General features: G+C 44.5%; 1 protein-coding gene across 1 annotated transcript in view; it reads right to left on the reverse strand.

Annotated features, from left to right (window-relative positions):
- Nucleotides 1-2,036: 2,036 nt before the first annotated feature.
- Nucleotides 2,037-20,395, reverse strand: part of LOC124511691 (zinc finger protein 721-like) — a 46,509-nt gene continuing 28,150 nt past the window's right edge. Inside the window, exons 7-12 of the mRNA XM_047079073.1 lie at nt 15,911-16,065; nt 15,747-15,802; nt 13,997-14,096; nt 10,649-10,775; nt 9,178-9,273; nt 2,037-4,095 (exon numbers count right to left, since the gene is read on the reverse strand). Coding sequence (XP_046935029.1) covers nt 2,378-4,095; nt 9,178-9,273; nt 10,649-10,775; nt 13,997-14,096; nt 15,747-15,802; nt 15,911-16,065 — 2,252 coding nt within the window. The 3' untranslated portion in view covers nt 2,037-2,377. The remainder of the gene's footprint in view (nt 4,096-9,177; nt 9,274-10,648; nt 10,776-13,996; nt 14,097-15,746; nt 15,803-15,910; nt 16,066-20,395) is intronic.

Genomic DNA, 20,395 nt, shown 5'->3' on the forward strand with positions numbered 1-20,395 from the left:
TCTAGGATCCGATATGACCATGCCAAATGCTAGAAAAAACACAACTGGAGCATCTGTACACTGCCGGTAGGAATGTAAATTAGTATGGCTACTCAGGAAGAGCCTGGCTGTTTCTTATAAGGTTAAACACAAATTTAACATGGGTACTTATCCCAGAGAAATGAAAACTTACATTCACACGAAACTGGATTCATAGCATCTTTATTCATAACAGTGAAACACTAGAAACAACCCAAAGTCCATCAACACTGAACAGATAACCATGGTACATTCATCACAAAAGAACACTACTCATAACAAAAAGCAAAACTATTTATATGCCCAACAAAGTGGATGGAACTTAAGGGCAATTTGCTGCGTAAAATAAAGCCCGTCTTCAAAGGCTACACTGTATCATCCCATTTCAACAGCATCCTTGAAATGACAAAATCAGAGTGATGGAGTACTGGTCAGCGGTCGCCATGGGTCAGGGTTGTGGGGAGAGTGTGACTATAAGGGGCAGCACAAGGATGTTTCTTTGTGTTGGCACAATTCTGCTTCCTGCTTGTGGTGTGGTGGGATTTACAGAAATCTATGTATGTGATAAAGTTTCTTAGAACTCTCCACTAAAAAACAAAACAAAACCTCACACAAATTGGTGCATGCAAAAACTAGTGAAAACCAAAAAAGGTCTATAGTTAACAGCATTGTACCAATGTTATTTTATTGGTTTTGATTATGTATTACAGTTATGTAAGATCACGTCACTGAAGAAGCTGAGTACAGGTACTCAGGAACTTTGCATATTTTACACTTTCCTGTGAGTCTAAAATTATTTCAAAAAAATTTAGAAAAATCATACATAAGGTTATTTTTGTAAACTACTTAATGCTAACTTATAAACTTAGATAAATACCTCCAAATGTTAAATTACATTTATAAATATATCCCTTTTTCTTTTGCCCAAAAGAGATGAATTTAGAGCCTCAGAAATGCAAGAATCAGATGACACACGTTGGGCACAGAACACCCCTGCCTTGTGTACAACATTAACATTTAATCAGCAGTGAGAACACCCTGCTTTAAAATTATGGAATCACTGAGAATGTGATTCAAGGTACCCTGCCCCAAAATGGACATCAGGTGTATTAAGTTTAGATTGTGACAGAAAACTCAGGTATGCATCATTTTCATGAGGCTTCTTTTCTTCAGAATTTCTGATGTTTTGCTAGTTCCAACACATTTAGTGTGTTCATGAGTTTTATTTCTGCATGACTTCATGAGAAAGGATGAGGCAGAATGTATCACTAAAATCCTGCCATATTCACTGCCATTTTCCTTCAGCATGACTTTCAGACAACTATTGAGGTTTTACTTCTAGGCAACGACTTTCCCACGATCATCATGTTGCTACTGTGTGTAAGTTCACTGGTGATCTGTTATGATCACTTATTAGACAGGATCTTTATTCCCATGAGGCTTTCCTGCTCTCTCCAGTCACAAGATTCATCTTACTGTATGCTTTTCAGATATATAATTACCTAAAAATGTTTCCTCAAGACGTTTCTACATTGAATGTGTCAGGGGTTTTGTCTACCTGTTTTGACTTACGGTGTGAGGTAACTGATCACTGAAGGCACTAGCACATTCTCTGCACCCATTAGATTTCACTCCTATTCAAAATTCCCTACCTTCCCAAGGGTGAAAATTTAGCAACAGGCTAATTAATCTACACTGACTTTTTCAGGTATGCTGGGAGCACACTGGTGTTTAATGAGTTCACTGAACTATCACTGTTTGTCTCCTGCCTGGGTTCACTTGTATGTAACTTCAGATTCCCTGCAAAGGATTATGTACTTTGACTTACACATTTTTTGTGTGTATTTTTTTAGTGTCTATTTTTGAGAGAGAATGCAAGTGAGCCAGGGGCAGAGAGGGAGGGAGGGAGACAGAGGATCCGAAGCAGGCTCTGTGTTGAGAGCACAGAGCCTGATGCACTGAAAGCACACAGCCTGATGTGGGGCTCACACTCACAAACCGTGAGATCATGACCTCAGCCAAAGTTGGACGCTTAACCAACTGAGCCGCCCAGGTGCCCCCATTTCTTGTGTGTATTAACGAGGCTTGACAAATGAGAGAGATGTAATCCTCGGTTATTGAACCCATCGAGTCTTTCTCTTCTATGAATTCTTTGATGTCCAATGGTGCTGACTTGGTGTCGGAAGACTTTCTCACACTCACCACATACACAGTTTGTCTCCTGCATAAATTCCCTGGGAGGTACTGAATAGGATTTTCCACAGTCGGTACAAATAAAGGAAGTCAATCCTGTGTGAAATCTCCAATGTGGCACAAGGCGTATTTTCCTCCTCAAGGTGTGACCGCGTTCATTGTGTCATTAGGGTTTGTTTCCATTATGAGTTCTCTGATGTACAATCAGATTTCTCTTTGAGGAGAAGCCTTTTCCACATTCACCGCATATAAAAGGTTTCTCTCCTGTATGAGTGCGCTGATGAACGATTAGACGGCTTTTCACAGTGAAGCCTTTCCCACATTCATTGCATGCATAAGGTTTCTCTCCAGTATGAATTTGCTGATGTAAAATGAGCTCGGTTTCCACAGCGAAGGCTTTACCACATTCGCTGCAGACGTAGGATTTCTCTCCTGTATGGATTTGTTGATGTACGAGGAGATAGCGTTTCATGGTGAAGCCTTTCCCACATTCACTGCACGTAAAGGGTTTCTCTCCAGTATGAGTTCGCTGGTGTACCACGAGATTGCTCTTAAAGGCAAAGCCTTTTCCACATTTATTGCATATATAGGGTTTCTCTCCAGTGTGAGTTCGCTGATGTAACATCAGTCCGCTATTCACAATGAAACCTTTCCCACATTCACTGCATCTGTAAGGTTTCTCTCCGGTATGTGTTCGCTGATGTACGACCAGCCGACTCTTCAGGGGGAAGCCTTTCCCACATTCGCTGCAGACGTAGGGTTTCTCTCCAGTATGAGTTCGCTGGTGTATGATGAGCATGCTCTTCACAGTGAAGCCTTTTCCGCATTCACTGCATACGTAGGACTTCTCTACCGTATGATTTCTCTGATGTACAATGAGATTACTCTTCCTGGGAAAGCCTTTTCCACATTCGTTGCATACATAGGGTTTCTCTCCGGTGTGAGTTCGCTGATGTTCAATCAGTCGACTCTTCATGGTGAAACCTTTCCCACATTCGTTGCATAGATAGGGTTTCTCTCCTGTGTGATTTCGCTGATGTATGAGGACATAGTGCTTCGTGGTGAAGCCTTTCCCACATTCGCTGCAGACGTAGGGTTTCTCTCCTGTGTGAGTTCGCTGGTGTATGATGAGCATGCTCTTCCCAGTGAAGCCTTTCCCACACTCACTGCATACATAGCATTTCTCTCCAGTATGATTTCGCTGATGCACAATGAGATTACGCTTCCCTGGGAAACCTTTGCCACATTCGCTGCAAACATAGGGTTTCTCTCCGGTGTGAGTTCGCTGGTGTTCAATTAGACGGCTCTTCATGGTGAAGATTTTTCCACAATCGTTGCATATAAAGGATTTCTCTCTTTTATGAATTCTCTGATGTTCGTTGAGCCTGGACTTTCTGGAGAAAACTTTTGCACAAATATTGCATCCATAAGGTTTCTCTCCTGTATGAACTCTGTGATGATCTGTCAGCTGAGACTTCTTAACGAAGGCTTTTCCACATTCACCACACACATGGGCTTTCTCTATTTCATGAGTTCTCTGATGCTTAGTGACTTGGGACTTATTGCTGACGGGTCTTGTACTAACAGGGAATTTAACCGCAGAATGAAAATCTTCACGCTTATCATGCAGAAATGATTTCTCACTTCCATTGACTTTTGTAGAGTTCCTAATTTCATAGATCTTGCTCTGGTTGGCTAAACTTAAATTTGATTTCAAAGTTTTTATATAGAACTCAAACATATGATTTTGCCTGAAAGGAAAATGACTTTTGCTTTGAGGGACGATATTTCCGAATGCATTGTGTTCGGGGTACAGTTCCATACCTTTCAGCATTCTTTCATCTTCCCAGTGACCCTGCAGGTGATTATCAACTTTGCCAGTTTCTAGAAAAGAAGAGAACAATGAATCCTTTCATAATCTTGTTTTGAATAAAACTTTATTTATTTTTTATTTTTTAGAGAGAAAGAGAGAATAAAACTTTATTTTTTATTTTTTTAGAGAGAGTGACGGAGAAAGAGATCATCTCAAGCAGATTCCAGACTTGGAGTCCGATGTGGGGCTCAATCCCAAGATTCTGGGGATCACGACCCGAGCCAAAATCAAGAGTCGGACACTCAACTGACTGAGCCACCCAGGTGCCCCCAAATAAAACTTCAAGAAATTCTTTGGTGTTTCTTAAAAACGGCATTTTAGTGACAACAGTATAATACAGAATGCCATATATAAATGTTCCTTATCTCTTCTACATTGATAAAAACATAATTACACAGACAAATGAAAAGAAAAAAGCAGTAAGTGTACCAATAAGGTGACACTGTTGACAACGTATGTACATTTGGCTGCTTTCTAACTAGGAACTTGCAGAGATACTAAAACACAAGTCATTTTTGGCAGCAAATGACAAGGTCGGAGGGATACCATTCCACAGAACTTGGAAAGACATCAGGTCACAGGGGTAGAAGAGACTACTATCCGGAACGATGAGGGTTGTGTTTATTCACTCCAAGCTGTTTACTGAATGGCTCCTGTGTACAGGCACTTATGCTGGTGTTTGGAACATTTAAAATATGCCTCACTTTCACTGATCTTAAGCCCAGTTGGGGAAAACCAAATGAAGAAAAAAAAAGAAAGGAGTTGGATACTGTTAAATGTGATTAAAGGAGAAATGGACACTGGAAAGTAGAGAAAAACAGGACATACTTGCATAAGGAAAAGACAGTTAAATGACGAATTCAGCAGACAGTGGTTAGGAATCAGGGTGACCCTGCTAACTTTATGGCTTGAGCCACTGGGTAGGTAGAAACATGTCAAATGGAGATGAGGAATATTACTGAGATCCAGAAAGTGTTGGAAAAAGTCTATGTTGCAAACATCGAGAGGATTATTAGGAATGTAGTATAGGGGCATCTGGGTGGCTCAGCTGTTTGAGCGTCCAACTCTTGGTTTTGGCTCAGGTCATGATCCCATGGTTCGTGGGATGGGGAGTCCTGCATCAGGTTCTGTGCTGCTTGGGGTTGTTTCTCTCCCTCTCTGCCCCTCCCCCCACACATGGTCTTTCTGTCTCTCTCTCTCAAAATAAATAAACTTAAAAAAATGTAGTATAGACATCAAGATCTGGTTGGGGGTATAAATAGAGATAGCAGTGTGGAAATAATACATACCTGTTATTCAAAAGAGGACCGGGTGAAACATTGGGAGGACACAGAGAATGAAAGATAATGAAGGTTTTAGATAGTCCAACATTTCGTTTGTGGATTCTTTAAGTTCACTGAGAGAAACCAAATTCTGACTAGAGAGATCAGGGAAATATGCATACTAAGGTGTATATAGAAAAAATGCATTTGTTACCTAGCAAATAAGAAAGCAAGGCCTTCAGAATTTAACATGAACTGAAAGATACTCTTGCATTATAATCCTGTTCCTAAATTTGCCTTTCTATAGACCACCATCCAACTAACTTCCCAAACATCAATCAGATTTAGTGGACCACAGTCCAACCTTGGTCCACCTGGCTCATATAGGCCACACGTGATTGGCAGGAAATCTTTGTACAAAAAATACAAAACCAAGCACAGCCCTCCACCATGCTACCTCAATTACTCACCTATCAAACCCAGTCATCCTGGCAATAAATGTGTACATCATCATGAATACTCCCATTCATCCATGTCCCCGCTGCTTCTCCTACAGACACCTTCAAATGCTGGCTTTCATCCAGCCAATTCCAGACCACTCTGAATAGTCAGCCCCATGGCCTTGCCCATTTCCTATTTCATGCCTTCATTCCTAATTCATGGCAGCATCTTCTTAATTCAAAATGCACGTGTACCTTATACATATCATGCTGTCATTCCATTCTGATCGGACGGCCATGAGCTCTATTTCTTCTTTATTTCTAAATTAATTCCTTTATTGTTTGTGTTTAGAGTTACCTTCAGTGAAGATTTAACCTCCCCCAAAGAGAAGTATGGCCCTTGCCCTTGGCTCCAGGGAAGTGATCTCTAGGCCCTTGGAATGTCCTACCTGACAGGAGTGTCTTTGTTTGCCCGGGGTCTTTGACCACTGGACATTCTAACAATGTGATTTACGATGGAGGCTTTGGGTCATGCCATATCAGTTCCAACCTTCAGACCCTCAGAGGAACTGGAGACTATAGGAATTAGCCTGATTTCTGGAGGGGCTAGAAACTAAAGTTCAGCCACGTGGGCAATGTGGGGTTGAGCCCCAGTAAAAACACCCAAAGGATCAAGTGAGGTCCCCTGGTTGGCAATACTCTGTTATTGTCACACACCGTGGCTGGGAGAAGGAAATGCTGACCATGAGTCTGGAAGCACCGTGTTCAGACACTTCCTGGACTCCATGTGACCCAAGAATTCCACTCCTTGATGTATACCCAAGAAAAATTAATGTTCATAGAATAATTCATAAAAGCCCCAAAAGTGGAAGAACCCAATGTCCATCAATGGATGAATAAGTAAATAAAATGTGGCATATCCATACAGTGGGAGTATTATTTGGCAATAAAAAGGAATGAAGTGCTGATACATGTTAAAGCACAGGAGAACTTCAGAAACATTAGGCTACATGCAAGAAGCCAGACACAAAAGACCAAATATTTTATGATTATATGAAATATCCAGAACAGGCAAATCTGATATAGAGAGTAGAGCAGGGGTTGCCTGGGGCTGGGGGCCTGGGAGGAAATGTTTTTCTTTTTATTCTTTATCTTATTTTTTTAAAGATCTTACTTAAAAAAATTTTTTTAATGTTTATTTATTTATGAGAGAGACAGAGTGTGAGCATGGGAGGCACAGAGACAGAGGGAGACACAGAATCTGAAGCAGGTTCCAGGCTCCCAGCTGTCAGCACAGAGCCCAACGCGGGGCTTGAACTCATGAACCGTGAGATCATGATCTGAGCTGAAGTCAGAAGCTTAGCAGACTGAGCCATCTAGGCATCCTTTTAATGTTTGTTTATTTTTGAGAGAGAGAGAGAGAGAGAGAGAGAGAGTGTGTGTGTGTGTGTGTATGTGAATGGGGGAGGGGCAGAGAGAGAGGGAGACACAGGATCTGAAGCAGGCTCCAGGCTCTGAGCTGTCAGCACAGAGCCCCACGCAGGACTTGAACTCATGAACCATGAGATCATGACCTGAGCCGAAGTTGGCCACTTAACTGACTGAGCCACCCAGGCACTCCGATTTTTACTTTTTTAATTTTTTTTTTTTTGAGAGAGAGGGAGAGAGAGAGAGAGAGAGAGACAGAGAGAGACAGAGAGAGACAGAGAGAGAATACGAGTCGGGGAAGGGCAGAAAGGGAGAGAGAGAATCCCAAGCAGGCTCCATGCTGTCAGCACAGAGCTCAATGCAGGGCTCGATCTCACAAACCATGAGACCATGATCTGAGCCGAAATCAAGAGCCAGATGCTTAACCAACTGAGCCTCCCAGGCGCCTCAAAGATTTTACTTTTAAGTAACCTCTATAACCCTGAGATCAAGAGTTGCATACTCTCCTAACTGAGCCAGTAGCCAGATGCCCTAGAAATGTTTCTTTTTAAAGTGATAAAAATATTTCAAAATATTTCAAAAAAGGAGCCCTAGAAATGTTTCTTTTTTTTTTTTTTAACTTTCCTTTTTTTTAATTTATTATGAGAGAGAGATAGAGAGCAAGTGGGAGAGGGGCAGACAGACAGAGGGAGATAGAATCCCAAGCAGGCTCCATTTGGGGCTTGAACTTAATGAACCGTGAGATTATGACCTGAGCCAAAATCAAGAGTCAGACACTTAACCGAATGAGCCACCCAGGTGCCCCAGAAATGTTTCTTTTTAAAGTGATTAAAATCTTTCAGAATCAGGGATGGTTACATAACTGTGTTAATGTGATACAAAGCACTCAATTGTATGCGTTAAGTTGGCAAATTGTAGGCTATGTGAATTATCTTAAAACTGCTTACAAAAAAAGAATATGAAAAACAAATGATTTAGAGAAATTAGTACAATGGGAAGACCTACGATGAACCAAAGGAAAATCACAAATATCAACCACAGGAAGGAAGCCACAGAAGCAAACACAGCTGATTTAGGCTAGACCTGATGATGTAAAACCATCTTTTCCAGTGAAACAGTCAACAGAAACTTTTCTAGTGACACAGTCAACAGAAACAGCAGAGATCTTTAAGACAAGAATGCCACAGTTAACAGCGTGGGCAGGGTAAGGTGTGCAGTACTAAGACAGAATAATGTTAAAATGGGATCAAGAGGGATTTTTTGTGTGGAGGGCAGAGCATTCCTATTCCTCATGCAGGGACTCGGAAATCTTAGGCAGGTAAAATACCTAGAACTGAATTCACACTAGACAACAAGTAGGGAGGTATCGATTTGGAGTCTCATCCAGACATCAGAAAGAGCTTAATCCATAACCCAGAAGAGAAATCTCAAGTATTAGGAATACAGCAGAGAAAATGGAAAGGATCTGAAGACCTTCGAGGTGGGGGAAGAGCTAGGAAGCGGACCAGGGAAGAGAACAGGTTACTGTGGAGACACAACATACAGGGTGGGGTTGGCTGTTGGGAGGGAAATCAGCATTTCCAGAGGGGCCGGAACGTGCAACCGTCGGAAACAGTGTGAAGTCACACATTTCTCTTTGGACTCAGCCCCTGGGAGGGTAATTTCACAGCCAGGGTGGGAGGAACAGGGACACCCACTCTGATGGGGCACAAAGAAGGGGGTCAGCTACAGAATCCATGGAAGAACACTAGGCAAAAGCAACACAAATTAAGGTGTAAAATGAAAAAAAGCAAGGATCAGATATCAGAAGAGGAAAAAAAGAGTTCTACTTCCTTCTAAAGACCTGGAGGAAAAGCTCTCCCATGGCGGGGAGATGCATGGAGTCCTCAAGCACCCGGCCCGCCTCCTCTGCCCGGCTGGAGGGGGACTTCCTCAGTGACCCAGCTAGCTGGCTCCCACTCACCTGGACTGGTTCCACTGCGGACTTCCTCTTCTATCGCCCACGGTTCTTCCCCTCGTTCCAGCTTGGCGAGCACGTCTGGTTTGCTGGCTTGATGCCCTGCCCGTGGGAGAGACAGGACACTTGGAGATGGGCTGGGGTGTGTCGGGATGGGAGGACGCTACACGTGAGGGGCTGACAGTTGTCGCATCTACACGGCAGGGGTTCTTCTCTCGGGAGAGGGCACTCGTGATGCTGTGATATTATAATATATATTTAGTCTTTGTACAGGCTCCCGGCACAGAGCTCGTAAGGCCCTTGTAATTTCCTGAGTGGCAGCTGTGATAGGAACATCTGTTCCAGGATTTGTTCTAAGTCCCAGTTCCTGACACAGGAACTTCTAAGGCCCTTGGAGTCTCCAGAGTGAAGGGTGTCTTTTGTGAACTAATGACTGGTCACAGGGGCACCAATCTAGCTTTAGCCTGGGGGCTGGCTGCCAGAAACACCCACGAGTGATTAGGAGGTTGGGACCTTCAGCTCCAACCCCCTCCCCCAGCCACTGGAGACTGAGTTAATCACCAGTGGCTAATGATCTCAGTGGTTATGTCTACATAATGAAATCTCCATAAAAAGTCCCAAAAAACCAGGCTGGGAGAGCTTCCAGGCTGATGAACACACTGGGGTGCTAGGAGCGTGGCTTATCTGGACAGGTCATAGAAGGTCCACACCCCTCCCCCCATACTTTCACTTCTACCTTTCTTCCTTTGGGCTGCTCCTGAGTTTTATCCTTTATAATAAAATGGTAATCTTCTTTTTTAATGTTCATTTATTTATTTTGAGAGAGAGAGCACAAGCAGGGGAGGGGCAGAGAGAGAAAATCCCAAGCAGGCTCTGCGCTGTCAGCACAGAGCCCAATGTAGGGCTCAACCTCACGAACCGCGAGACCATGACCCGAGCCGAAACCAAGAGTCAGACACCTGACCGACTGAGCCACCCAGGTGCCCCCATAAAATGGTAATCCTAAGTAAAGTGCTTTCCTCAGCTCTGCGACCTGTTCTGGCAAATTAGCAAACCAGAAGCGGGGTTGCAGGAATGCCTAATTTATAGCTGGACTGAAGCGTGGGTACAGTGGGTACCCAATACTTGCAACTGGCCTCCAAAGTGAGGGCGGTCCTGCGGTACTAAACCCTTAAACCTGTGGAGTCTGATGCCAACTCTGGGTAGTGTCAGAACTGAAATGGATTGCAGGACACCTAGCTGCTACCTGAAGAGCTGGAGGCCTGGTTGTCGGTGCGGAAAACCCCCACGCGCTTGGCATCATTTGTGTTGCTAATAAAAACAGTTCATAATACGTTAGACCCTTTTAGCATGTGCCAGAGGTGGTCCTGGGAATCAGCCATTCAGAACAGTGCAGGGACCCTGAAATGTAAGCAGCTGAGAAAGGAAAGGCCACCGACCGGGCACCTTCTGAGGGACACAGGGAAACTGTCCTCACCCACTGACACCAGGTTCCTGTAGTTCTCCAGCATCACATCTCGATACAGGTCCTTCTGGGCGGGGGCCAGGAGCCGCCACTCCTCCCGGGAGAAGTTCACGGCCACGTCCTCCAGTGTCAGTGATTCCTGTAATAACAAAGCCCTGTTTAATATGAAAGGTTCGCTTTTACTGGTTCATGAGGAATATAAAGGAAGCTGCCCTGCTAATAGTAACTATGACACTGAGACCAGTTCTGAAGTATAGGTGGTGTTTTTGTGTGTTTTTTAAGCCCTTCTCTGACACCAGCTGGATGGCCTACAATTGAACTCAATTCTGACACTACCTACCTGGAGACGGCATCACATTTCACAGGTTAAGGGGTCAGTCCCACAAGACTGCCCCTGCCCCCGCTTCAGACACCAATCCAAGTCCGTGTTGCCACCCGTGCTCTAACAAACTACAGAGTGGAGGTTCCAGTGACCCCCCTCCTTGGGTTTGATTAATTTGCTTAAGCGGCTCAGAGAACTCAGTTTACTTAACCGCGTACTAGTTTATTATATATGATAAAGGATACAGATTTCATCCAGATGAAAGAGACGAACAGGGCAAGGTCCGAGGGGAGGGGCACGTCACCCCCTCAACACCCACGTCCACTAAGCTTGGAGCTCTCCAAACCACACACCTTTGGGATTTTATGGAGGCTCCATCACAGGCATGGGGGGTCATGAACTCCATTTCCAGCCCCTCTCTCCTCTCTGGGTAATGGGGATACAGCTGAAAATTCCACACTTCTGATCATGGCTTGGCCTTTCTGCAGACCAGCCCCCATGCAGGAGCCCACCCAGAGTCACACCATTAGAACAAGAGCTGCTCTGGGGCGCCCAGGCGGCTCAGTCGGTTAAGCGTCCGACTTCGGCTCAGGTCACGATCTCACAGTTTGTGAGTTTGAGCCCCGCATCGGGCTCTGTGCTGACCGCTCAGAGCCTGGAGCCTGTTTCAGATTCTGTGTCTCCCTCTCTCTCTGCCCCTTCCCTGCTCGTGCTCTGTCTCTCTCGGTCTCAAAAATAAATAAACATTAAAAAATTTAAATAAAAAGTTTATTAAGAACAAGAGCTGCTCCTATCACCCAGGACATTCCAAGGGATTTAGGAACTCTGTCACAGATGAGATCGAAGACCAAATATTGGACCGAAAGATGCCTCTAGTGCTCTTTTCACTTAAGGAACTACAAGGATATTAGGGGGCGCCTGGGTGGCTCACTAGTCAGTTAAGCGGCTGACTTCGGCCTGATCTCACGGTTCGTGGGTTCGAGCCCCAGACTGCAATTATGCAATTTGATAATGTGCTATTATTAAGCATTGGTGAAGATTTTAGGCATAGACGACCCACATATCACTTAGAAGGTACCCGCTAAATGCTTTACACAGTTTTACTCATTAAGTATGACTACAGACCAATGGAATTTTGTATAGTTAATATTCATCAATCCATTGCAGTCATTATTTCTTTAGATGCCTGGATTAAGAACAGATTATGCTCTTTGGAGTATAGTTCCACCGACACACAAGATGTCATGACAGGTGTGTTTACATACACAGATGTACATAAATCCATTTACATTTGTAAGTGGGCCATGTGCACAGATGCACACACAGGTCCAGGGACAGCAGGAGCACACCACACATCTGTTAAAGCGGTATGAAGGAATGAGGAAAGAGGACATGAAGAGAGAATGTACTTTTTTGCTTTTAAGTTTTATTTATTTACTTTGAGAGACAGCATGAACAGGGGAGGGGCAGAGAGAGGGAGAGAGAGAATCCCAAGCAGGCTCCATGCCATCAGTGCGGAGCCTGACATGGGGCTTGAATTCACAAACTGTGAGATCACGACCTGAGCCGAGATCAAGAATCAGATGCTTAACCGAATGAGCCACCCAGGTGCCCCGATTTTTTTTTTCTTTAAAAGGTACTCGTGAGCAATTTGTATAGTTACAGGAAACAAAAGCACTAAAAAGAAGAGTAGGTAAAAACTGGATCTAAAAACAGGAAAGGGGGGCGCCTGGGTGGCTCAGTTGGTTAAGCGTCCAACTTCAGCTCAGGTCATGATCTCGCGGTCCGTGAGTTCGAGCCCTGCGTCAGGCTCTGTGCTGACAGCTCAGAGCCTGGAGCCTGTTTCAGATTCTGTGTCTCCCTCTCTCTGACCCTCCCCCATTCATGATCTGTCTCTCTCTGTCTCAAAAATAAAGGTTAAAAAAAATTTTTTTTAAACAGGAAAGGATTCTTCATTTTCTGAGATAACATAAAGTTGTAAAGCAAACATCCTAGAACCCAGTAATTCAAGCCCTTACTAGACAAAATTTTGTGCAACTATCTAATGCCAAATCTGTACTTGAATGCCAGTACAGGCACCTGTTCCTGGAGCCTTACTTTGGTCCCCTGAAAAAGCCGTGTTCACTGAATTTGCTTGGTTTATGCCCCAGGAGTCTCTGTGGAACTCTATAATAAACAGCAGGAGGGAGTCAGCTGCTGCCTTCATTAGAAGGTTAGTGTTCTAGGGCACCTCGGTGGCTCAGTTGGTTAAGTGTCCGACTCGTGATCTCTGCTCAGGTCGTAAACTCACAGTTTGTGAGTTCGAGCCCCAAACACTGCACTGATGGCACACAGCCTGTTTGAGATTCTCTCTCTGCCCCTCCCACGCTCGTAGTCTCTCTCTCTCTCTCAAAATAGATAAACTTTAAAAAAAAAAAAAAGGTGACTGGTGAAAACACTGTCTACCCCATCACCTCTAAGAAGAATATAAAATTTTTCCTGAGTCCTCAGTGCCATGAAATATTGACATCCCCTGAGGAACCTTTCTGCTTTCTCCTCTCAGTCACTGCATATCATGTAACTTAGCATGATTCTCTTGTCATTGTCACACATATTAGATGCAGCGTGTCAGCTGATGTAACCCAGAGGATCCTTTAGTTACATATTATGTTCCAATGCTGGTCATTTACCAGGAATCACATTAACACTATATTCTTGATTCTACTTTGCCATGATGTTGGAGGTAGAGTCAACGTTTATTTCTCTCTAGATACTGAACGGATTTAAAAAAAAAATAAAGTTATTTATTTTGAGATACAAAGAACGTGAGCAGGGGAGAAGCAGAGAGAGAGGGAGAAAAGGAGAATCCCACACAGGCTCTGCACTGCAATGCAGAGCCCGATGCAGGGCTTGAACTCACCAACTGTGAGATTGTGACCTGAGCCGAAATCAAGAGTCAGACGCTTGACCAGCTGAGCCACTCAGGCTCTATATTTTCACAAGCCTCTATAAATTCACCAGGGAATAAAGAAGAGAATTTAAAAAAAGACAAAAATCACCTGGGCATTGATCATTTTCTTCTGTTTTGAGAAATGGCCAACAACTGGGATATTCTGTCTTTGTCTCTTCCGGATATGCCCCAAATTTCTAGTTAGAAATCTAGTAGCCAGTCAAAAGTGCTCCAGAAATGACACTGTCTAGGTCGTGGAACCTCCTCTTTCTTCATTCATTTCTTGTCTCTTGTCAGGACCTGTAGGCCGAAGAGCAAAATTACTTTCAGTGTTACATCCTCTCTTGCTGTGTACTCACCTTGACACATGGTCCCCAGTATTTGTGTCTATTTGGTTCCCCAGGAATCATGACTTAGGCATAAGACCCTGAAGTAGCAGGTAATGGGAAGTGGCAAAGGAGAATCGGAACAGAACTCTGCCTCAGTGGCAAGTAATTTTCAGATCAATTTTAGAAATGAGGCCATATGGACAGCGAGGAACAGTGAATTTTTCCTTTAAACTATGTTGCTCTCCTATCTCTTTATTTACCCTATGTACATACACTTCAATATGCAGAACAATGAGCACACCAAAAAAAGAGAGAGAGAGAGAGAGGGAGAATATGAGCTATAGAATCAAAGTTTTAAAAACACCTCCACAAATTAAAAATTAAAAGACAACTCAAAAGTATAAATACTGAGCAGCGCCTGGGTGGCTCAGTCCGTTAAGTGTCCGATGTGATCTCAGGTCATGATCTCTCAGTTCATGGGTTCGAGCCCCACATTGGGCTCTGTGCTAACAGCTTGGAGCCTGGAGCCTGCTTCGGATTCTGTGTCTCCCTCTTTCTCTGCTCCCTCCCCTCTCACACTCTCACACTCTGTCTCTCTCTCTAAAAAAACAAACATTTAAAAAATTTTTAAATAAATACTGGGAAAATAGCAGACTTTATATAATATATAACCTGAAAGGAAATATCCAAGACAACACACAGTAAAATTACAGAAGGATAAACACAGAATCTTAAATAAAAGCCTAATAAAAACAAAAGGCTAATTAATTTTAAATCTGCTGAATCGTTTCTCTCTCCCAAAACTTTCATTTCTGCAGATTCAAAGGGACGGGATGATGTGGAGAGCCAAAAGAGATTAGAAAATTATATGGAGGAGGGACTTGGACCTGAAGCTTTTAAGGAACGTTAACATTCAACACGTCTGTTCCAGGAGCCGGTCTGAGCCCAACGCACGAACCAGCCGGGGCCCCTGAGCCTCCAAGCCTGCTGTCACACGATCCTGCACAAAAGACAGGCCACGACCCCACCAAATCAATACCAAAACTGGATCAGCTACGTATGTACACTGACCTCCCTTAATGGTTCCTCAATCACTGAGCTCCAAATTATTGCAGAACCAGAGCCAAACGCCGCCTTCTGTGACAAACACCACCCCACCAGCTGTCAACCACCTACCGGCTGAGTGACCTGCGAAGACCCTAAACCCTGACCTCAGGACTCTCGGTAGTTGATCTGTTGAGATCTTTAATCACTGACCAGCACAGCCCCCCCAGGATTGACCCCAAAGACATCTCGATTACAGACATTCAATACAGACTCCTCCGTGCTCACCTCCAAAAACACACCCGCCCTACGCTACCTTCACCGACTTAGGGGAGCAACAACTTACCTAGAGGCCGACAGGCCGCCCCTCTCCCCGCCTTTTCTACAAATAGACCCACACTAGGACTTGAGTCTCTCCTGAACCTGCAGCGACCTCTTCAGGGCCTAACTTACTTCCCTAAACTTCCTTCGCTCTAGTTCCCTCGCCCGGCCTCCTCTCCCGGGAACACCTGACGAGGGTCAGCGGCGTTTCTGGCGCGTTTCTATGGAGAACGGAGTACGGGTTTCCGGCTCCTCCTTATGAGGTCATAAGTCCGCGCGGCCGTCGCCTCGGCGCCCCGGGGGCCGCCATATTTGAATACCCGCCGTACGGAAACCTGGGCAGAGGTGTGTTTGCGCCGTGAGGCGGCGGTGAAAGAACGCCGCGGAAACTCTCGCCCTTTCTCGCCCCTCCAGGCCTCACAGGAAAATGGGGAGATGTTCAGAGTCTCCCGCTCACGCGAAGCAGACGTGATATGGCGGTAACCTTTGAAGGGACAGAGGACCCTTGGTTGTAGGGGACGCGGAACGGCGCCGAGTTGACCAAAGCCGGAGCCCTTCCCCATCTAAGGGGCGCGGCTCCTCCGGCCGTGAGGTCTCCGCTCGGTGGGAAATTAAAATAACCTCTGGGCACCTCGGTCTCCATTCTCATTGAGGAAAGGCTCAGCGGCCGTGTAAAAGCTCCAGCAGGCTTGCCAAGAAAGCGGGCGGCGCGCTGCGGACGGAGAGGGCCGGGGCAGGTGCCCGCCGGCTGGGAGGGAGCCGCGCGGCCGGGAGCTCGGCGAGGGTGCCGGGGAGACCACGGTTTGGAAAAGAGAGATGGGGTGGGGCATGCGGCGGTCGCCAAGAGATCTGAAGCCACGGTCGTTGTGAGCCTCTTGCCAGCCTCATCCCATCCATGTCCCTTACACATCCCAGGCAGCCACTTCTGTCACTCAAGATTAGGGGCGCCTGGGTGGCTCTGTCGGTTAAGCGTGGGACTTTGGCTCAGGTCACGATCTCACGGTTTGTGGGTTCCAGCCGGCGATCGGGCTCTGTTTCCCACTCTTTCCCTGCCCGTCCCCCACTCGTGCTCTCTCAAAAGTAAATACATGTTAATTTAAAAAAAAAATTTATAAAGGGGCGCCTGGATGGCTCAGTCGGTGGAGCGTCCGACTCTTGGTTTCGGCTCAGGTCATGATCTCACTGGTTCGGGGGTTGGAGCTCCGCATCGGGCTCTGTGCTGACAGTGCGGAGCCTGCTTGGGATTCTGTCGCTCCCTCTCTCTCTGCACCCCGCCCTCGCCAAAGTAAATAAATAAACTTAAAAAAAATTTATAAAGATTAGTCTGCAACATATTCATGAAATTAGTTGCGTATGTACTCCTTTTTCTAGCTTCTTGCACACAGCATGATTGCCTTGGGGTTGTTTCCAGTGATCTGGATATTGCAGCTGGAAATGCTGTGAATATTCACGTGCAGGAAATAAAATGAGCACAAAAAGCAGATTGACCACAGCCCTGTGCATCTTCACCAAGACGTGTTTGCCAGTCTTTTGCAGGCCTGCTACCCGTTTCCAGCCTGCTCTCGCTCATATTCTCTCCACCCCGTACGGCCTCCCCACCCACACTCCCGCCAATGCCAGTTGCTGAGCTTAGAAGTCTCCCTCACCGCGAGGAACCAGACACCTCAAGAACACAGGCTGTGTTCACCTATTTGCCTCCGCTGTGTTAAAACCCGTAGGCTATTATAATTTTCAGAATGCACCTGATAAAGTCATGTAACCACAGGTCAAAGCAAAAGACAGTTCCATCTTCATACTCCTCCATCATTCCTATGTGGCCCAGTCTCGCCCCTGATACTAAAACTGTCCCTGCTTGCACCGTTGGTCTGTGCTAAGCTCGTTTTCATACAGCAGGCAAGGTGATGTTTGTAAAATACAAATCAATCATGAAAAATTTCCTGTTCTCCATTATCTAATGACTGCAGTACAGAATAAAATCTCAGATATTGAGATAACCAAGTTTAGGTGCTTAAAAATATATGTTGGGTTGGGGCGCCTGGGTGGCTCAGTTGGTTGAGCATCTGACTTCAGCTCGGGATATGATCTCGCATTCCTGTTTGTGCCCCACTTTGGGCTCTGTGCTGACAGCTCGGAACCTGTAGCCTGCTTTGGATTCTGTGTCTTCCTCTCTTTCTGCCCCTCCCTGCTCATGCTCTCTCAAAAACTAAAATAAAAATTTTAAAAAATAGGGGTGCCTGGGTGGCTCAGTCGGTCGAGCGGCTGACTTCGGCTCAGGTCATGATCTCACAGTTTGTGAGTTCAAGCCCCACGTCGGGCTCTGTGCTGACAGCTCAGAGCCTGGAGCCTGCTTCAGATTCTGTCTCCTCTCTCTGTGCCCCTCACTCGCATTCTGTCTCTGTCTCTTTCAAAAATAAATAAACATTTAAAAAATAATAATAAAATAAATAATGTTTAAAAATAACGTTTTTAGGGGCGCCTGGGTGGCTCAGTGAGTTGAGTGTCCGACTTCGGCTCAGGTCATGATCTCACAGCTCATGAGTTTGAGCCCCGCGTCGGGCTCTGTGCTGACAGCTCAGAGCCTAGAGCCTGGAGCCTGCTTCAGATTCTGTGTCTTCCTCTCTCTCTACCCCTAACCCACTCACATTCTGTCTCTGTCTCTCTCAAAAATAAATAAACATTAAAAAAAATTAAAAAAAAAAACGTTTTAAAAATAACATTTTATTTTTTTTTTTAATTTTTTTTTCAACGTTTATTTATTTTTGGGACAGAGAGAGACAGAGCATGAACGGGGGAGGGGCAGAGAGAGGGAGACACAGAATCGGAAACAGGCTCCAGGCTCTGAGCCATCAGCCCAGAGCCCGACGCGGGGCTCGAACTCACGGACCGCGAGATCGTGACCTGGCTGAAGTCGGACGCTTAACCGACTGCGCCACCCAGGCGCCCCAAAAAATAACATTTAAATGTTTAAAAATATATATGTCGGATTCAATTTACCCCTTAATCCAGGGTTTGTGATGGAAATGTAAAACAGCTACTGCATAGCAAATATCCATTTCTTCTCTAACCAGGACTCAAGCAGGATATCTTTATTGGATCAAGAGAAAGACTGGAAAGAGGAGAGAGGACAAGAGCCCCAGTCATAAGAGGAAAAAGGAATAGAAAAGGCAAACCACATATGCTGTTAAGCAGGTCACAGAGGAAATGGGAACTCAAATTATAGCAACTTTCAAAGGTGATAAGGCTGTGAACAATTTAAGGGTTCTTCTCCAATACACTCAAGAGGAATCTTACCTCCTTTCATATCGCAGCTTTCCTCCATCTTGCCTGAGGTTCTCATGTTTTTTATTCTGCTTCTCTGGGGATCCTAGTCCTCTTCTCTCCCCCTTTTATAGGCAAACATTTAGCCTATTAACACACACGTACACACAGTGTTTTTTTGAACAATTCCATTCTTTAGAACTGCCTTACAATCGCTCATTCTTTGCACTGATAGAACTTTTTTCTTTATAGTCCATTCACCTTCATCTTCAAATCAACATATAATTCTTTTATTTCTTCTATGTCACAAAGAATGTATGACCCTATAAAGCAGCACCAATCAATAGACGGTTGTGATGATGTAATTGTCATGTAATACATCTGTATTGTCCGACATGGTAGTCACTAGTCACCTAGAACTATTGAATTCTTGGAATGTGAACTCTTGATATTAAGGAAATACAGGTCTAATTTAACTTTAATTAACCTACATTTAAATAGCCGCATGTGGCTAGTGGTACTGAAGCAGTGCAAAACTATCAAGGAATGTACAGTCAACATGGGGAGAAAAGACATGGGCATTTCTAAAGACGTAGTTGTATCCTGGATTATTTATACATTATTTTTCTCTTTCCAAGTTTTAATTTAAATTCCAGTTAATTAACATACAGTGTAATACTAGTTTCAAGTGTAGAATTTAGTGCTTCATCACTTAATACAAGACCCAGTGCTCATCACAAGCGCACTCCTTAATCCCCATCACCAGTTTAACCCACCCCTCCCCACCCTCCCTCTCGGTTTGCCTTTTTTTTCCCTCCCCTATGTTCATTTGTTTCCTAAATTCCACTAGTGACATCATAAGGTATTTGTCTTTCTCTGACTTATTTTACTTAATGTAATACTCTCTAGCTCCATCCATATCATTGCAAATGCAAGATTCCACTCTTTTTGGTGGCTAACATTCCATTTGTGTGTGTATCACATCTTCTTTATCCATTCATTAACAGATTATTTATACATTATTAATAGGACTCCGCTTGTCTCCCATTCAAATACTCTCCTTGGGGAAAAATGTACTTAGGATCATTCTAACTCCACGTCATTCTAAGCACAAAACCCGTGATCCAATTATTTCACGTCCCATTTCACCTAATGTGGAGTTTACATACCCTGAGTATGTTAGATGGAGGGTGAAGATACACCACTTACATATAATTCAGCTAACTTAACATTCCAGGAGGGCAAAGACATTTTGTTCACCTGTGTCCTTAGCTGATAGAATACTACCGGGTATAAAGCAGGTACTTCACAAATACTCACTGAATGAACAGCAATTCATTGAAAGGCTGTTTCTCAGGTGACTTTACATAATATAAGGTCCTGAAAATCTATGAAAGGAGTACCGACCGCTTTTCAATTAGTCCTCCACACTATCCTAGGGAAACTGAACAGATCTTATATGTTCCCTAAACTCCACTAGTCAAAGACTGCTTTTTCCTATCAACCAACTCTATATTATAAAGATTTTCATTCCTAGCAATATCCAGATACAACCT

The sequence above is a fragment of the Lynx rufus genome, unplaced genomic scaffold (assembly GCF_022079265.1).
Source record: "Lynx rufus isolate CCGP_SWC_20201006 ecotype Redwood Valley unplaced genomic scaffold, mLynRuf1.p SCAF_16, whole genome shotgun sequence".
In the NCBI taxonomy this organism is placed as follows: domain Eukaryota; kingdom Metazoa; phylum Chordata; class Mammalia; order Carnivora; family Felidae; genus Lynx; species Lynx rufus.